Source organism: Spermophilus citellus (assembly GCF_964194105.1).
Source record: "Spermophilus citellus genome assembly, chromosome: 1".
Taxonomy (NCBI): domain Eukaryota; kingdom Metazoa; phylum Chordata; class Mammalia; order Rodentia; family Sciuridae; genus Spermophilus; species Spermophilus citellus.
Genome location: NC_138182.1, coordinates 236,365,632 through 236,384,582, shown reverse-complemented (window position 1 = coordinate 236,384,582; position 18,951 = coordinate 236,365,632). Strand labels below are relative to the sequence as shown.

Sequence of the window (18,951 nt, the reverse complement as noted above, 5' to 3'; positions counted from 1 at the left end):
CTGGCTGGTGGCCACCTATATAAAGGCAGAAATCTCTACTGAATGAACAGCCAGTTCAAAAGCTCTGAAAGATATTCATGCAGAGGTGTACATTTGGCATTTGGAAGTGGACAATATTGGTCTCGATCTTTGGAACAATATCAAAAATAAATAGAGAGATTTAAAAAATCATTGATATACCCAGGTCTGGTGGTATATGCCTGTAATCCCAGTGGCTCTGGAGGCTGAGGCAGGAGGAGTTCAGCCAGCCTCAGTAACTTAGCAAGACCCTCTCTCTATACAAAATATGAAAAGGACTGGGGATATGGCTCAGTGGTTAAGCACTCTTGGTTTCACTCCCTGGTACCAAAACAACAACAACAACCAAACAAAAAATTATTGATACAGAAGAGGTGTCAGTATAGTTTTCAGTGAAGATATAATGGAAACACCTACAGGGTTTTTTTGTTTGTTTTTTACTTTCTTATACACAGTTGTACTATAAAAGAACATGGAAGAATCTCAGAGAGGGGCCAGGTATCTTTAGGTTGGGGGAGCTAGGCATAGATGGAATTTTTCCATGGTTAATTCTGACATGATTGATTACTTCTTTCAGTCTCCTTTCTGGCTGAAAACCACTACTTAAAAGTAAACTGAGGATAAAAGAGGTTAAGAAGGATAAAGAAAGATAAGAGGAATGTTTAATAAGTTAAGTAAAGAGGGAAGGTGCTTTAACAATGACAGAAGAAGAAGACAGGACATTTTCATGTTAAAATTTTTGATACCCATTGAGATTGTAATTTAAATAGAGAGGTAAACTGGGCGAAGATGGATTCTAAAATGAGTCAATGGAGTTATTGACTGTAGCTTAGCTGCTGGAAGATCCGTGATTAATTGACTGAAAGAGGTACTTGCTGTGCCCTCCCAGCCAGAGATTCTTAAATTCTTTAAACTTGATTATGGGCTATGTTCCTTCACTTAGAGTCCTGGTAGCTGTTGTATTTTAGTTAACTATTTGTGTTTGTCACTATAGAATTACTTTGGGAGTTTTTTTTAAGTGCTTGTTCCTATTCCCTTTCCTATCTCAAATCAAAATTTCTAGGAGTACAACCTAGATATCACTATTTTTTTTAAAGTTGCTGAAGTGATTCTGATGTTCTGAAGTGATTCTGATGTTCTATACCTGTACATAGTATAGTGAGCACCTCTAAGGCACAAGTTTTATTCACCTTCATGTTTCCTGAGTTTGACTAATTGTCCAGCATATAGTATGAAGAAAAATGAAAGAGTAAGAAAATGAGTGAATGTGATCAGCAAAATTGGCAGGCCTTGATGGGTAGCCTCATAAATTAACATTGCTACCGACCTATTGCCTTGAACAATTACCAGGCAAGTTATTAAATACACTGTACCTATTTTGAAATTCTTACATAGTAATGTGAAACTATTAGCTCATTTGATCTAAGTCAGGGTACTGACATAAGATTTCAGGTAGAAAAATAGATTAAAAAATGATGGAGCTATTCTGAATCTTATTGTTTGACTTCATACATCGCTAGATGTAGTAAACTGAGTACAATATATGAGAGAAGTTTAAATTAAAGATAAAGGATTTTTGCCATCAGTTTATGAATTTGGCACTTCCAATTTTCACAGAATTAAATAAATATTTTTTGTTTTTAAAATTTAATGCTGTAGGGCTGGGTTGTGGCTCAGAGGTAGAGCGCTCGCCTACCATCTGTGAGGCACTGGGTTCAATCCTCAGCACCACATAAAAATAAAATAAAGATATTGTGTCCACCTGTAGCTAAAAAATTAAAATAAATAAATAAATAAAAATGTAATGCTGTAGCTATTCAAAACACCCTGCTTATAAGAATATTTATAGTTCTTTGTCATGACTCTTTTAAAACAACTACATAAACATATTGAAGTAACTCTTCAATGGTTGCTTTTTATAACTTTCAATGAGAGATGAATGGAAAGCAACATGTATGAAATGTTCTGCAAAAAGAAAATAAGGTGGTAATCACTAATAAGTCATCATCATCATAATGAAATTGCATTTTTAATCTCAGACATAGTTTATAGAGTACCCTTAGCCTAAGACCTAGTAGCAGCCAGGTATCTCTTTCATCTTACCAAACCTGTGTTGGAGTTGCCCCCAAAGTAGTTGCAGAACCAGGTGTGGTGGCATGTGCCCATAATCCTAGTGACTTGAGAGACTGAGGCAAGAGGATTGCAAGTTTCAGACCAGCCTCAGCAACTTTGACGCTGTCTCAAAATAAAAAATAAAAAGACTGGAAATGTAGCTCTCTGGTAAAGTATCCCTGGTTCAATCAGTAGCAACAAAACAAAACAAAACAATGTGTTGTCAGAGGAGTTCCCCAAGGAGTATCCAGAGATAGGGCCAGTTGAGATTCTGAACTGAAAAAAAAAAAAAAAAAGAAAAGCACTAAACTCCAGGGTGATAGGTCTAAAATATTTTTTTAGGAGAACTCACAAAGTACTGCAGCTTGTCCTCACAATGAACAATGACAGAAAAAGGATAGTCTACCTAGTTATGTCCACAAAAATGGGTCAAGGTGTGGAGTTTATATGGGGGTTTAAGGAATTTTGGCTCAGGGCCAGTTTCTTTCAGTGTGTTCAGGGCAACAACTTAAATACTTTTATTAGTGCTTGCAAGTACTTAAAGCTCTTGCTTAGGTTCAAGCTTACAGGGATAAAACTGTTACAAAGCAATCAAAGTGCTTTATGAGTTTTTGCTCAGGACATAGAAAGTAGAGTAAAATGGGGGATTGTATAGTACTTCAATAAATGATGATTGTTTCTACTTGTAGCATTGCTGTATATTTGAAAATGAAGTTGATGTGATACAGTTTAACATTCTAAAACTGTATTAATGTTCCTACAGATGAAAAAAAGTGAAGAATTGATAACTAAAAATCATAATCAAGAAGAAATAAGTATTCTTCGTTGTTGGAAATGTAGAAAATGTATAGCAAATTCTGATTGCTTCATGAATTATCTTGAAAATCAAGTGATTAAGGTGAGTATTGCTGACTTTAGTCTTTGAACATTTTCTAGTGTAGGAATGTTGTGAGCATAGCATCAGACATACTATACTCTCTATATGGCATCCTTCATATTTCATAGTTACAAATAGTTTTAGCATTAGCTGCTAATGTTAATTTGCCCTTGAAATTCCTTGAACTTCTCTTAGAGTAATATTAAAGAGGCAATACTAAATAGGTACAAACTAGGAAGTAATTTGTGGAGTTTACAGGGAATTCTAAATTCAAAAGAGCATGACTGTAATCACCTTTCCTGTTTTCTTCCCTCATTTAAGAGACACACTCAATTTTTTGTCTTCTTATTGTTTTGTTTTTTGCCTCAACCATACTTGATCATGATTATTTCCTCTGTACTTTTAACAGATTAGCCAACCTGAATCTGATAATAGTAGATAACTTTGACTGCATACTTACTGTGTGCCACATACTTTTTAAAAATAACATTTTCACTGGATTAAAACCCCTCAAATTTTCACCCTATGTTACTCATCTTTTTGTTGCTGTGACAAAATACCTTAAAAAATCTTATCATCCTATGTTACTCATCTTTTTGTTTCTGTGACAAAATACTTTAAAAAAACATCTTAAAGGAAGAAAGATTTATTTGGACTTAAGGTTTTAGACCTTGGTTAGTTGACTCCATTGCTTTGGGCCTGAAGCAAGGCATAACATCATGGTGGAAGAGCATGGTAGAAAAATGTTGTTCATCTAAGGGTAGTCAGGAAACTGAGAAGGAGAGAGAGGAAGGGGCCAGGGACAAGATTCTTCAAAGGCATACCCCAATGATGTACTTCCTCCAACTTGACCCCACTTTCTAATAATCCTTTCAGCTATTAACTTATTAATAGGTTGATCCATTGATGAGGTTAGTATTCTCATGATCCAACATCATTTCCCAACAGCACTGCCTCTGAACATTGCTACATTGGGGGTGAAGTCTTCAAAATATGAGTATGTGGGGGGTACTTATATATCCAAACCATATCACATGCTGAGATTATTTTATTGTATATAATTTACATAGAGCAAAACAATGTGCACAGCTTGATAAATTTCATCAGTTTGATATGAATCAGTTGAAGATATAAACATTTCTGTAATCCCATAAATTTGTCTGGCCCTTTTCCAGGCAACACTCCCTCTTACAACGTAGCTATTATTATCTATCACCATAGACTAGTTTTGCCTGTTCCTGCCCTTCATTCAAATAGAATAATATAGTATGCTTCTTTTTTGTCGAGGAATGTCATTGGGATTTCAATTGGAATTGCATTAAATCTGTATTATGCTTTTGATGGTATTGCCATTTTGACAATAAAAATTCTTCCTATCCAAGAACACTGGAAATCTTTCCATCTTCTCAGGTGTTTTTCAATTTCTTTCTTTAGTGTTTTGTAGTTTTCATTGTAGAGGTCTTTCACCTTTTTTGTTAAGTTGATTCCTGAGTATTTTATTTTATTTTTTCGAGGCTATTATGAATGGGGTAGTTTTCATAATTTCTCTCAGAGGATTTATCACTCATATATAGAAATTTGTTTAATATATGGGTATTGATTTTGTATCCTGCTACTTTGCTGAATTAATTTATTAATTCCAGAAGTTTTCTGATGGCGTTTTTTGGATTCTCTAAGCATAGAATCATGTTGTGGGCAAACAGTGATAGTTTGAGTTCTTTTCCTGTACGTATCCCTTTAATTCCTTTTGTCTATTTAATTGATCTGGGCAGAGTTTCAAGGAATATATTGAATAGGAGTGGTGAAAGAGGGCATTCCTGTCTTATTAATATCATGATTAAGTCTAGAGAAAGAAGTTTATAATTAGGAAGGACTGAGGGGGTGTCTAAAATAATGTTGATTTTCTTTTTGTAATTTTTTTGTGGTGCTGGTGATTGAACCCAGTGCCTTAATGTATGCCAGGCTCTATCCATGGTCTCATTGTTGTATCTCTCTCTCTCTCTCTCTCTCTCTCTCTCTCGTTTTTTCCAATTGACATTTATTTTATTTATTGATATGTGGTGCTGAGAATCTAACCCAGTGCCTTACGCATACTAGGCAAGCACTCTGCCATTGAGCCACAACCCCAGCCCTCATTGTTGCATCTCTCAATCAGGTTGGCGGATATGTGATTTGCTTTTCCTTAAGTCCTTCTATAAATTATAAAAATGTATCTTATATTTTATAAGCATACATATTGTAAAAATATCAAAATGCACATAAAAAGATGTATTCTAATTATAGGAAATCACAAAATAAATTATTATAATCTAAAAGTAAGTTTATCAGAGGTTGTGTTGAAAAAATACTAAATTAATGACCTAATTATTTACATTTATTACCTATTAAAGTATACACTTAATTAAATAATAAAATAAGTGTTTTATTTCTGAACTTTCTATAAATGGAGTCACACCGTGGATAGGTGTTCTTCTGGAACTTGCTGTTAACTCAGCATCACCATGTTGAAGTGTGGCTTTAGTTTACTTTCATGTTTGTATAGTATTCTAGGATATTATATATGTCACTTTATAATTAACTCTACTATTGGTAGACATTTGAATTACGTCTAGTTGTTTTGTGCTAAAATCCAGTGTTGCTTTGAGCTTTCTTGTATGTATCTTAGTATACATGACAGAGGTATATTATAAGAAGTGGAGTTGTGGTACCATAGGCCATATGCATGTTGACCTTTACTAGGTTATATTTAAACTGAGCTGTAAAGGAATATGGACATTTGAGCTTTAGCTTTCCAGCCATTGTCATGCAATAAGACATGAGGGAATTTACAATGGAGTTTACAATTTTCATAGAGAGAAAAGGGGACTTCTACTCTGTCTTTAGACCTGAGTCATAAGATGTGTGGGGAAGAATCAAAAGCAAAAGCAAAATCACAGCAAAACTCCTAAAAAAATTTAAAAATAAAATAATAGAAATTATCTCCATTTGTTCCATCTGTGGATAGAACAAAGATATATTTTGGCTCAGTTTTAGTTGTTATAGTTTGAACATGTCAAGTTAATGCGGCCTGTAGAACATTCAAATATGTTAGAAATAGGAAATAAGAGTGTAGATTTAGGAGTGAGTCCTCAGCATGTAGGTAGTGAGGGAAGCTGTGAAAGTAGGTGGAATCACCATTGCAATATGTGAATGGAGTGAGAGAAGAGGACCTAGGAACCTTTCTAGGATAGACAGAAAAATAGAAGATCACAAAGAAGGAAAAAGGAACCATGGACAAAAAATAGGATGCAGTTTCATAGAAATCAAAGGATGAACATCTTCCAGAAACACAGATTGGTTATTAGTGTTGAATGTTGTTGGGAGATCTAGAAGATGAGACACTGTCTTTCATGTGGATCCTAGAGAATGCTAGTCTATGAAATGTTTCCCCTACATTAATGCAGAGGTTGTGTACAAACTGTATAGCCATACGAAAAGACTGTGAATGAGAATTAAAAGTGGTCATTGGTTTTAGAAATGAGATCATTAGTTAACGATTATTGTAGTTGTAAGAATAGTAGAGGCAAGAACCAAATTTCAATGAGATGAAGAAACTAATAACTGAGGAATAGTCCAACGTTTACTGTAAGGCACTTTATATTATTGGGTTATGACTCTTTTTCATCACTAGGCTATGAAGTACTTCATCCTTATAATACCATGATAATGCAGTGGCTGTCATGAATATGATCAAAGAATATTGAATTTTTTAGGTAATTTGCTAATTTTCTCCTTGGCTTTATTATTCTGGTGGCTTTATTATTCTTTCCTTCATTGGCTATAATCTCAAAATATATATTTCAATGCTATTACATTTTTAATATTTTGTGTTTACTAGTTTCATAGTTAGTCTTATGACATGCAATGGACTGAATTTTATTCCCCTACTAATGCATATGTTGAACTACAACACAGTTGTATTTAGATATAGGGTTTTTAGGAGGTAATTAAGGTTAAATGAGTGATAAAGATGAGGCTGTAATCCAGTAATACTTGTGGCCTTGTAAGAAGAAGCCAAGAGAAAGATCCTATGAGGATACCATTGAGAAGGTAGCTATCAGTAAGATAGAAAGAACCTGGATATGCTGGTGCTCTGATTGTAGAGTTAGCCTCTAGAACAGTGAAAAAGTAAATTTCTATTGTTTAAGTTCTTCAGTCTGTGGGATTTTATTATGGTAGCCCAAGCAGACTACAACACCATGTGTCCTGTTATAGGCATAGGAAGTTCAGGGATGAGCAAAAGAGAAATTATCTGTTCTTGTGAAGTTTTCAGTTTACATATAATTTAATATTAATATTATATTAATATATTAACATACATATAACCCCATTAATAATTAATTAAAATATACATATAACCCCATTAATAACTAATTAATGGGGTTATATGTATGTGTCTTATTAATATTTAATATTAAGTTTCTGATTTAATGTTGAAAACTTAATATTTATAATATTAAGTAATCATATAATTATATCTGTTGTTCATATAAATATTAAATATTGGTCAATCACATAAGTTACTAGCTGAATAAAAGGCATAAAGAAAAGTCTAGAGAACCATATGAATGGGATATAGCCAGGATGCTGGGTCTAGCTATGAGGCAAAGGTTTTTTTCTGAAAAAGTAACTTGTATGGAGATAGAATAGGTAAGTGACGGCAGTACAGGAAGTAAATCATTCCAAGCTTCAGGACCAACACACTCAAAGTCCCTGTGATACATTCATAGAAATAAAGGCGATTGCTATGATTGGGGTTCAGAGATCAAAAGGAATCTGACAACATATGAGGCTAGAAAGATGCGTGTTAGATCATTTGTGGTTATAAATCCAATTAAAGACTTTGTTCTGTATCCTAAGAGCTGAGAAATCCCTGAGAGGGAGTGATGTGGCTCTTGAATTTAGAAAAAATCATATTGGTTACATACTGTGAAGAGTGAATTAGAAAGGTGGAAGAGTGGATGCAAGTTGCCTATTTACTTTTAAGTGAGGATTGATTGATTTCTTTCTTTCCTAAATTCATTCTGAGCTTTTGATTTAAAAAGTTTTTACCCTTGAAGTAATTTCTCAAAGCAAACAGAAAAATCAGATAATCCAATAGAATTTTAATTTCTTTACATTTGCAACACTTTGAAGATTTCACTAAGAATAATTAATTAACACCACCAGACACAGTGACATATGCCTTTAATCCCAGCAACTCAGAAAGGCTGAGGCAGAAGAATTCCAAGTGTAGGCCAGCCTGGGCAATTTAGGGAGATCATGTCTCAAAAGGGTTGAGATATGGCTCAGTGGTAAAGCATCCTTGGATTCAATCCCTTCATACTAAAAAAAAAAAAAAAAAAAAAAGGAGAAGGAAGAAGAAGAAAGAAGATGAAGAAGAAATTGCTCATCTAAATGACATTCTTGCTGTATAATTTTTTCCCTATGGTGTATTGCAGCTGTGGTAGTTAAATAATATAGTTGGCTCACTGTTAATGAATTAGCTAAGGAAAAATTATTGTTTTCTTGGAAATGCTGAGTGTTAAATATCTTTCAAAATGTTATTTTTTTTTATTTGTTTTAATTAGTTACACATGACAGTACAATGATCTTGACATATCATGCATTTGAATTAAATGGGGTATAATTTCTCAGTATTCTGAGTGTACAGGTTGCAGAATCACATTGGTCATACAGTCATGTATATGCATACAGTAATACTAGTGTCTATTTTATTCTGCTGTCCTTCCTATCCCCCCATCACTTCTCTCTACCCAATCTAATGTGACACACTTTTTTTCCCCTCACATCATCATACATGTAATCTGTATAATGATGTTATTTTTTTAATCACCTTTTTCATCACTGTGACCAAAAACACCTGACAAGAACAACTTAAGGAGAAAGGAAAGTTTATTTTGTCTCATGGCTTGAAAGGTTCAGTTCATAGTTAACTGACTCCATAGATCTGGGCCTGAGGTGAGTCAGGACATGGAAGAAGAGCGTGGCAGAAGGTGGCAGCTCAGGTTATGGCAATCAGGAAGCAGAGAGAGATCTTCTTACTAGGTACAAAATATAAACCCCAAAGTCTCCCACCAGTGACTTACTTCCTCCAGCCACACCCTACCTACAGTTACCATCCAGTCCATCCATCAGTGGATTAAGATGCTGATTAAATTACAGCTCTCATTGTCTGAAAATTTTACCTCTGAACCTTCTTGCTTTGTGTCACATAAACTTTTAAACCATAATAGTTATTAAATTGTTTCAACTTTCTAACTTTAACCTGTTTCATTTAAAATCTTAAAAAAATCACATAATGATAAAAAGCAAAGCATCAAATTTATAATTTTAAAATTAAATGATATTCTGATTTTATTCAGTAATTTTTCCCTACCCTTAAAGAAAAAGTAAAATACTTATACATTAGCTCCCCCTGCTGCTTGAACAAATTATTTCATTTACAAACATTTTGGCAACATTTTCCTGGCAGCATTATGTGAATTGGCTATTAGTTTCTTCCTTCTCCTTCCCCCACATGATAAATTTGAGATGTAAAAATCTACTAATTTTTTTTAATCCTAGTGAAATTTTCTAATGTTCATTTGAATTTTTCCCAAGGAGATAACCTTGGGAAAAATTAACCACTACTTTAAACACCTTCAATTTCTCACATTAGTTGTTTCTAATTTCATCATTCATCTTAAAATATTTCCATTAAAACTTGTTTTAGATCTTGGGTGTAGCTCGGTTGTAGCAGTTGCCTTCTACAAGTCAATGGATTCAATCTCCCACACCACAAAAAGAAAAGAAAAAGAAAAAATTGTGTTTTTTTAATATTTATATTTGTGTGATTTAAAAAAAAACTTAAGTGACTTAAGACTTTTATAATGTTTTTTATAATGGTTGTAATATGCCATTTTATCTGAAAAATTGTATTAGGAGTAACTATTACAAGTGTCATGCATATATTTCTTTTTCTTAGAAGGTACATATGGAAATACATGTGAAGTACTGTCAGTTTCATTTATAATTGAGGCCTCTGTGTTTATCCTGGTTTTTCTTTTCTTGCCTACCATATCTCAATTTTCAGAAAAGGAAACAGAATACTATATATTCAACCCAGCCTTTTATGCTCCTCTTATCTGTATCAATTGCTATAACTGATTTCTCTCCTTTTAAATTTTATTTATTTTTAAAATTTTTGGCATGAAAGTATACTTTGACTTTTAACTGTTTAGAAAATAATGGGGTTCTTGCTCTATATTAATAGTTCTCAAATGAAGATCAGGTTAAGATATCAAATAGCAAGACAGCTGTGGGATTTTTTTTTCTAAATAAATCTCTCCCTGTACAAGTAAATATATTATTTTTGTTTAATTTACAAATATGTTATGACTCGGGAAGAAGAACAGTATCATGCCTTAAGACATAGTAAGGCAATATGTGTAAGAAAGTTTATTGCTCTAAAACTATAGTATTTATTTGGTATAGGAGATAATAGTGGGAGCTTATTGGGTAAGTTCATGAATTCTGAAGCCAGACTAGTTGAATGGAAATCTTTGCTATGTTTCTTACTTTGTAACCTTGACAAGTTATTTAATAGTTTAATTTTTTAAATGCTTCTTTTAATTTTTTTTAGTTATCAATGTATCTTTTGTTTTATTTATTTATATGTGGTGCTGAGGATCAAACCCAGGGACTCACACATGCCAGGCAAGCACTCTACCACTGAACCACAACTCCAGCCCAGTTTAATTTCTTTTGTATCAACGTCCCTATCTGTAAGATAGAAAAAAATGTTGAAACATCACATGGGGCATAGTAATATAAAAATTTGTTATTTAGTAAAAATCAAAAGAAGTGTTGTCAAACTTCCTTTACCTGTCTACAACTATGATTATAGTGTTTATTCACATAGAAATGTTTATGAAGCATTTCAAGAACTTATGGAATATAGTGGCTTCTTAGTATTATGAGCAATGTTATATGGTTAAATATTGTGTTAATCAGCTTTTCATCACTGTGACAAGATACTTGAACAAATCAACTTAGAGAAAAGATATATTTTGGCTCATAGTTTCAGTTCATGGTTGGCTGGCTTCATTGTTACATTTCTTTGATGACTATCATGGCACATGGGGAGCAGTGGAGCAGAGCTGCTCATCAAATGACCTGAGAAGCAGGAGGCAGGAAGAAGGGAGAGAAAGGAAGAGTCCAAGGACAAGATAAAGCTTTCAAGAACATGTCCCAGGTGACCTTCTTCCTCCAGCTAGACTCCATCTTCTACAGTTTCCACCCCTCCCAGTGATGCCATCAACTTATGATCCTTCAATGGATTAATCTACTGAAGAACTTAGATCCCTCATGAACCAAACACTTCCCAAAAGCCCCACTTTGGAACATTCTTGTATTGGGGACCAAGGCTTCCACACATGAATCTTTGGGGGATAGTCCATATCCAAACCATAATACATGTCATCATCAACTTACATAATTAGATGAAATAATGAAATGTGCATAGTAAAATAATTCATATAAGGTATCTATCCATCACAGTCCCTGGCATATTAATAAGGTTCTTTATGTGCTTTGTTTGGTTAACACTGTCTCCAGTAATCTCTCAATAAATATTGTTAGGTTGACTACCATTAACTTATTTTCACTTTACTATCTATTCTTTTGCCAGCGTGGAAATTTTTTTTTCTTCGTTCCCTCCTCCCCCACTTTCCATTCTTCCTGCTTATCTGTAGCCAATCTTGAAAAAATTCTGGACCTAATAATGAAGAGATGGCTTTAGATGTCAATTCCAGTTTGTCTTACCTATAAGAGTCCTTTAAAGAATTTATTAGAGTTGCACTAATTTGCATAACTGTCACCTTGTAATGGAAGGAATGAATATATATATATATATATATATATATATATATATATATATATATAAAATATGGATGTTTCACAAGATTAATTCTATTCTTCAAAAACTTTATCCATATTTTCATTTATTTCTCAGGTTATCTGTTGAGGTAAAGCTACACTGTTTACTTTTATTTTTATTTTATTTTATTTTATTTTGTTTTTTTTTTGGTTTTTTTTGTGTTTTTTTTTATTGAGACACTTCAAATAAGTTTTCCAAGGTTCTTTAAAATATAGATTTGTATAGCCCATTTGAATATTAAAAATATTTTTAGTTGTAGATGGACACATAGAATACCTTTATTTTATGTATTTATTTTTATGTAGTGCTGAAGGTTGAATCCAGTGCCTCACATGTGCTAGGCAAGCACTTTACCACTGAGCTACAACCCTAGCCCCCATTTGAATTTTTTAAAATGAATCTTGGCCCATGTAGAACCAAATTATTGAGAATTCATATTTTTAAATGAAAAATTCTAATAATATAGAAAGTAAAAACAAGCATACTGCTATCAATGCATATTTTGTGATAGTCTTTAATGGTTAGAAGACAATACTTTAAAAACAAAAGTATTAAGGAAAGTAAAAATTATAGTGAAGAATTTTAAAAAATATACATAGAATAGGCATCTTTCACTTCTCCAGCACTTATTAAATGCAAATCACATTTTAGGGTATTGTCTTAAGAGCTAAGGGAAAAAAAAAGAGAGCTAAATGCATACTCTATGAAGCTACCAAATAATGAATGGAGTTTACACCTGGGAATTTAAACAAGAAAGGCCTTTACTATTTAGGGATTTTCAGGAGAAAAATATTATTATCAGCATGAAAGTCAGGTCATATGTTAGGAACATAAACAAAAGATTATATTTTATTATTAGGGTATGTAGAAAATAAAATTATCGTCACTCCCTAGTATCTGTTGGAGACTGGTTGAGGATTCCCTACAGACACCAAAATCTGTAGATCTGTAAGTCCCTTACTTTAAAAATGGTATGTTTTCCTATAATCCATGTACATCCTCCTGTATACTTTAAGTCACCACTAGATTACTTATAATACCTATTAAAATTTAAATGCTATGAAAATAGTTATTCAGTTGTATTGTTTAGACATAATAACATGAAAAAATGTTTATATGTGTTCATTACAGATACAGGTTTTTTTTCTGATTGTTTTTTTATCTATAGTTGTATAAATCTATGGATGCAGAACTCAAGAGAATAATTTATATGGAAAATAATAATATATTTGGAAAATAATTTTTCTCCCTGAAATAATGTATTGGTAACCATAATAATCCTAAAAATAGTGGTATGACATATAGTGGAAGTATTTAAAATGCGCAGCAACATGAAGCATTTAGAAAAATATGTTTAAATATATAATAATATATTAAATAAAATTTAATAATTTAAAATTATAAATGTATAATACAAATATATTTAAATATATATTTTTAAAATTAAATGCCTGCAGATTCTTCCATCTTTTGCCAGTGTACTCTACTTTTTTTAAAAAAATTATTTATTCTATTTTTTTGTATATGACAACAGAATTCATTTCAATTCATAGTACACATATAGAACAGAGTTTTTCATGTCTCTGGTTGTACACATAGTAGAGTCACACCATTTGTGTCTTCATATATGTACTGGGGGTAATGATGTACATCTCATTCCACTGTCTTTCCTACCTGCCTTCCCCCTTCTTCCCCTCCCCCCCATTTGCCATATCTAAAGTTTCCCCATTCCTCCCATGCTTCCCTCCTATCCCCATTATGGATTAGCATCTTCATATCAGAGAAAACATTTGACACTTGTTTTTTGGGGATTGGCTTACTTCACTTAGCATAGTATTTTCTAACTCCATCCATTTCCCTGCAAATGCTATGGTTTTATTCTCTTTTAATGCTGAGTAATATTCCATTGTTTATATATACCAGTTTCTTTTTTCCATTCATCTACTGAAGGGTATCTAGGTGGTTCCAAAATTTAGCTTTTGTGAATTGTGCTGCTAAAACATTGATGTGGCTACATTACTGTAGCATGTTGTTTTTAAGTACCTTGGGTATAAACCAAGGAGTGGGATAGCTGGGTCAAATGGTGGCTCCATACCCAGTTTTCCAAGGATTCTCCATACTGCTTTCCATATTGGTTGCACCAATTTGCAGTCCCACCAGCAATGTATGGGTGTGCCTTTCTCCCCACATCCTCACCAACACTTATTGTTTGTTTGTATTCTTAATAGTTGCCATTCTGACTGGAGTGAGATGAAATCTTAAGAGTAGTTTTGATTTGCATTTCTCTAATTGCTAGAGATGTTGAACATTTTTTTCATATATTTGTTGATTGTATATCCTCTTCTGAGAAGTGTCTGTTCAGTTCCTTGGCCCATTCATTGATTGGGTTATTTGTTTTGGTGTTAAGATTTCTGAGTTCTTTTTATATCCTAGAGATGAGTACTCTATCTGATGTGCAAGTGGTAAAAATTTGCTCCCATTCTGTATGTAGGTTCTCTCTTCACCTCACTGATTGTTTCTTTTGCTGAGAAGAAGCTTTTTAGTTTGAACTAAATCCATCCCATTTATTGATTTTTGATTTTATTTCTTGCTCTGTAGGAGTCTTTTTTAATATTTATATATTTTTTAGCTGTAGTTTGACACAATATCTTTATTCCATTCATTTATTTTTATGTGGTGCTTAGGATTGAACCCAGGGCTCTGTCCATGCTAGGCAAGCGCTCACTGAGCCACAATCCCAGACCCACTATAGGAGTCTCATTAAGGAAGTTGGGGCCTAATCCAACATGATGAAGATTTGGTTCTACTTTTTCTTCTATTAGGTGCAGGGTCTCTGGTTTAATTCCTAGGTCCTTGATTCACTTTGAGGTAAATTTTGTGCATGGTGAGAGATAAGGCTTAATTTCAATTTGTTGCATATGGATTTCCAGTTTTTCCAGCACCATTTGTTGAAGAGGCTATCCTTTCTCCAATATGTTTTTGGCACTTTGGTCTGATATGAGATAACTGTATTTATGTGGGTTTGTCTTTGTGTCCTCTTTCTGTACCATTAGTCTACAAGTCTATTTTGGTGCCAATACCATGCCGTTTTTGTTACTATTGCTCTGTAGTATAAAATCTGGTATAGTGATGCCACCTGCTTCACTCTTCTTGCCAGGGATTACTTTAGCTATTCTAGGTCTCTTTATTTTTCCAGATGAATTTCATGACTGCTTTTTCTATTTCTATGAGGAATGTCATTGGGATTTTGATTGGAATTGCATTAGTGCTTTTTGTAGTATGGTCATTTTGAAAATATTAATTCTGCCTATCCAAGAACATAGGAGATCTTTCCATCTTCTGAATCTTCTTTAACTTCTTTCTTTATTGTTCTGTAATTTTCAATGTTCACCGCTTTCATTAAATATTTTATTTTTTTGATGTTATAGTAAGTGGGGGTAGTTTTCCTAGTTTCTCTTTCAGAGGATTTGTCATTGATGTACAGAAATGCCTTTGATTTATGGCCTTTGATTTATGCCTTTGATTTTATAGCCTGATACTTTGCCAAATTCATTTATTGGTTCTAGAAGTTTTCTGGTGGAATTTTTTGGATCTTCTAGGTATAGAATCATGTCGTTGGCAAATAGTGATAATTTGAGTTCTTTTCCTATTCCTATCCCTTTAATTTCTTTCATCTGTAATTGCTCTGGCTAGAGTTTCAAGAACTCTGTTAAATAGAAGTGGTTAGAGAGGTCATCCCTGTCTTGTTCCAGTTTTTAGAGGTAATGCTTTCAGTTTTTCTCCATTTAGAATGATGTTGGCCTGTGGATTAACATAGATAGCTTAAAAATATGGAATGCTTCATGAATTTGTATGTCATCTTATGTAGGGGCCATGCTAATCTTCTCTGTATCATTCTAGTTTTAGTATATGTGCCGCCCAAGTTAGCACTATACTCTGCCTTTGAAGGTAACTTTCTTAAACTATTTGATAAAGTAAATTGGAGTTAGGATCTTCAGTTTAGTGCTTTTTCTAAGTTACCCAGATTTAATTCATGAGTACCAAAAATAGGCTAGTAATGACTGAGCTATCATTGCAAATTAATCAGTATTAGAATTTAATATTTTGGAAAAACCAGATAATAAAAGCACAGAAAATCAAATTCTAAAGATGTCTCAAGGTTCTTAACTTTATTGTATAAGAGAATCCTAAGTGTTTATTTAGAGTGTAGTCACTCTGGGTGTGGATCAAGAATATAAATTTTTCTAAGGATCCCAAGTGTTTCTGGTGCTGGTAATCTGCAGACTGCATTTGGAAAAACACTGTTCTGAGACAGTGCTTTTTACAGAGCTTGTGATCTTGATCTGGATGACTCTTCTTTTAGTGTTGTCAAAAGAAAGCCTTGCCAGAATGTTGCTGTTTATATCAACTCTGTAGAAATTGGCATCCACAGATATTTTAGAATACAGTTTGGAGCCTAGAATTACCAGTGACTAAACAATGCAAGGTTTATCCTTGTAAGGGGCAAGTCTGATAACATCTCTAAACATTTGTATTATGCTGTAGATTTAAGGAAAATGATTCAAGGGTGTTTCCTTATTTTCATGTAATTTTCTTACAGATGTACAAGCACGTGGAGACCCATTGTAACTTGCAGTTCCTCATTTCTTGATAAAATTGAAGATGTCTTTTCTTGAGATCATTGAAAGAAGTTAGAGGGCTTTCAGCTTATGACTGGAGTCTGGTGATGGAAGGACAGGGTACTCATCTAGACTGCATATGCTTAAATCCAGTGTGGATCTGTCACCTGTCAGCTATCAACTGAACTGTCTCCCTTAGGCTCCAATTTTCCTGTCAGACTGGGTTAGTAATATTAATTACCTCATGAGGTTATGGTGACTAAATCAGGACATAAATCTAAAACAATCACAACCTCTCCTGGTACAAAAAAACTTACTTTTCCATTTAGATCCACTCTTCAAATTGGTCCTTGGCTCCAGTTTCATTACTTTGTAGTTTTTTTCCCTCTTTTTTAGTCTAATATTCAGTTACTTTTGAAACTTTTTAATTTTATCTGACATTATTATCAAATTAAAGCAACTCTAAAAATCTGAAACCTCTGAAATGTTTAGGAGGGCAGTTTAGGTCAAGCCATTAATTAGTAGGTATACTTTTCAAAATATCTGTTATTCTGTCATGTGCTTATCTATGAATAGACCTGTACTGATGTGCACTCCTTCCCATCCAGTTTATGAGATATAGCTTCAAGTGCGATTTTGATAAAATTCCCCAAAGAAGTTAAGTTCTGAAAATATTCAGGAAAAGATTCAATTTTTTAAAGTCTGTGTTTATTATGTAATTTAATCTGGATAATTCATATTGCACCATGATTCTCCAAAGTGACTCTTGCTGTCATAATTACTTGTAGTGTATGTGAAGTAGTTAGCTTTATTTTTTGCTAACGGGGGAGTAGAGAACAAAATTTTGCAAATATTTCTTAGCTGCTATTCATTAAGGATATTTTATCTATTATTTTTCATTTTGGTCAATTTTATTAGTGTACAGTTTACAAAATATACATTGCAATGAGTTTTGACCAATGACCAATGTGTACAAAATTATAATTATATAACCATCATTTTTATAAGCTTATAGCCTTCTGTATTTCTATTTCACCTTTTTTTTTAAAGCAAACAGTATTAAATACATGTTTTATTGGCACTAACAAATCTACATCATTCTCATTAGTTGCTGTTGGCACCATTTTCATTGAGAACAGGTTGGTCCTCAGCATCTCATCTCTGAACTTCACTGCAGATGTTTTCCCTTTTTTTTCCCCCTAGGCAATTCTAGCCACCCTTGCATGTTGCCTTATTTCTTTCTGATCCAAGTACTACTCTTGCCTAAAGACAGATAAACTTCAACTGAACCCCTAATAGTTTCCCCAGTACCTCCTTTGCTTCTAGTTTCTACTACTGTGGCTTAGACCATTCTTTGTGATTTTTAATCTATTCTATATTTCAGTACACTATGCTGGGAGTTTTGTTTGTTTTTTTCCCCTCACTAATCTCTTAGAAGTTTCTTATGATTTCTGGTCCATTGGAAGTTGCCCATCAATATCTTCTACTTCAGCTATTGATTCCTTTTTTTCAAAAAATTACATTCTATAAAGCTTGGCTTTAAGATTGCACACCAGAACTTCTTGCTCATATCCAAGTGTAACTTGATACATATTGATTAGTCATTACCACTGATTGTGTTCATTGTATATCAAATTTTACTGTATATAGTATTCAGAATAATGAAACATGGCTCAACACGTAAAAATAACTCAAGTCTATTTTCTCTTTTAATTTATATTGTGGTTTGGGGATGGTGCTAAAGAAAATTAGATCAAGATAGCTTCTTTATAAATCTTAACAATATGTAAATAAATCACACTGAAACTTTTTGTCTATGGCTGGTCACCTTTTAGCATATTAAGATGTAATGATAGACAAGAAAAATAGCTCAGGAAGGACCAGCTTGGAAAATTAAACCTAGAAACTCTGGATGATACTGGCTCCAAGTCATAGCCTAAGATAGATTATTTGATGAAGGATTCTTAAAGTTAGCCTTTTTCCTTTTCTATCACTGTAAACACAAGACTTAAAAGGTGTCTCTAGAAATGTCCTTGTTGTTTGTTACTTTGTTTTATTGATTATAGTAACTAATATTATAACTGCTTGGAATCTGAGAGAGAAAGTATTGTGCTTTTGTAACTTGTAGAGCTATTCATGGTAGAATCTGATCCTTAAAAATATGTGGGTGGGAGCCTTATTCTTTCTCTATTCCTCTCAACAACACTTCCCTTTCATTTCGTAGAGTGAAATTTTGTCAACCCAGCATGGACTTTAAAATTATGTAGCAATAACTTACAGGTGATTAAACTGAGACCCTAAAAGGAAATTAGTTGATATAAGATCACATGCATACATACATAGTAAACAGACATGTTTCTTTACCT

At 33.2% G+C, this 18,951-nt stretch overlaps 1 protein-coding gene across 3 annotated transcripts in view; it reads left to right on the top strand.

The window, feature by feature from the left end:
• RNF180 (ring finger protein 180) overlaps positions 1-18,951 on the top strand; it is a 230,378-nt gene that overhangs the window by 33,899 nt on the left and 177,528 nt on the right. For 2 of the 3 annotated variants that reach the window (XM_081285322.1, XM_081285321.1), the window contains exon 2: positions 2,894-3,028. In XM_081285322.1, the coding sequence (XP_081141448.1) occupies positions 2,894-3,028 (135 nt within the window). Of the gene's footprint in view, positions 1-2,893; positions 3,029-3,955; positions 4,005-18,951 lie in introns of those variants that run through there. The other variant, XM_081285320.1, reaches the window with a different exon arrangement.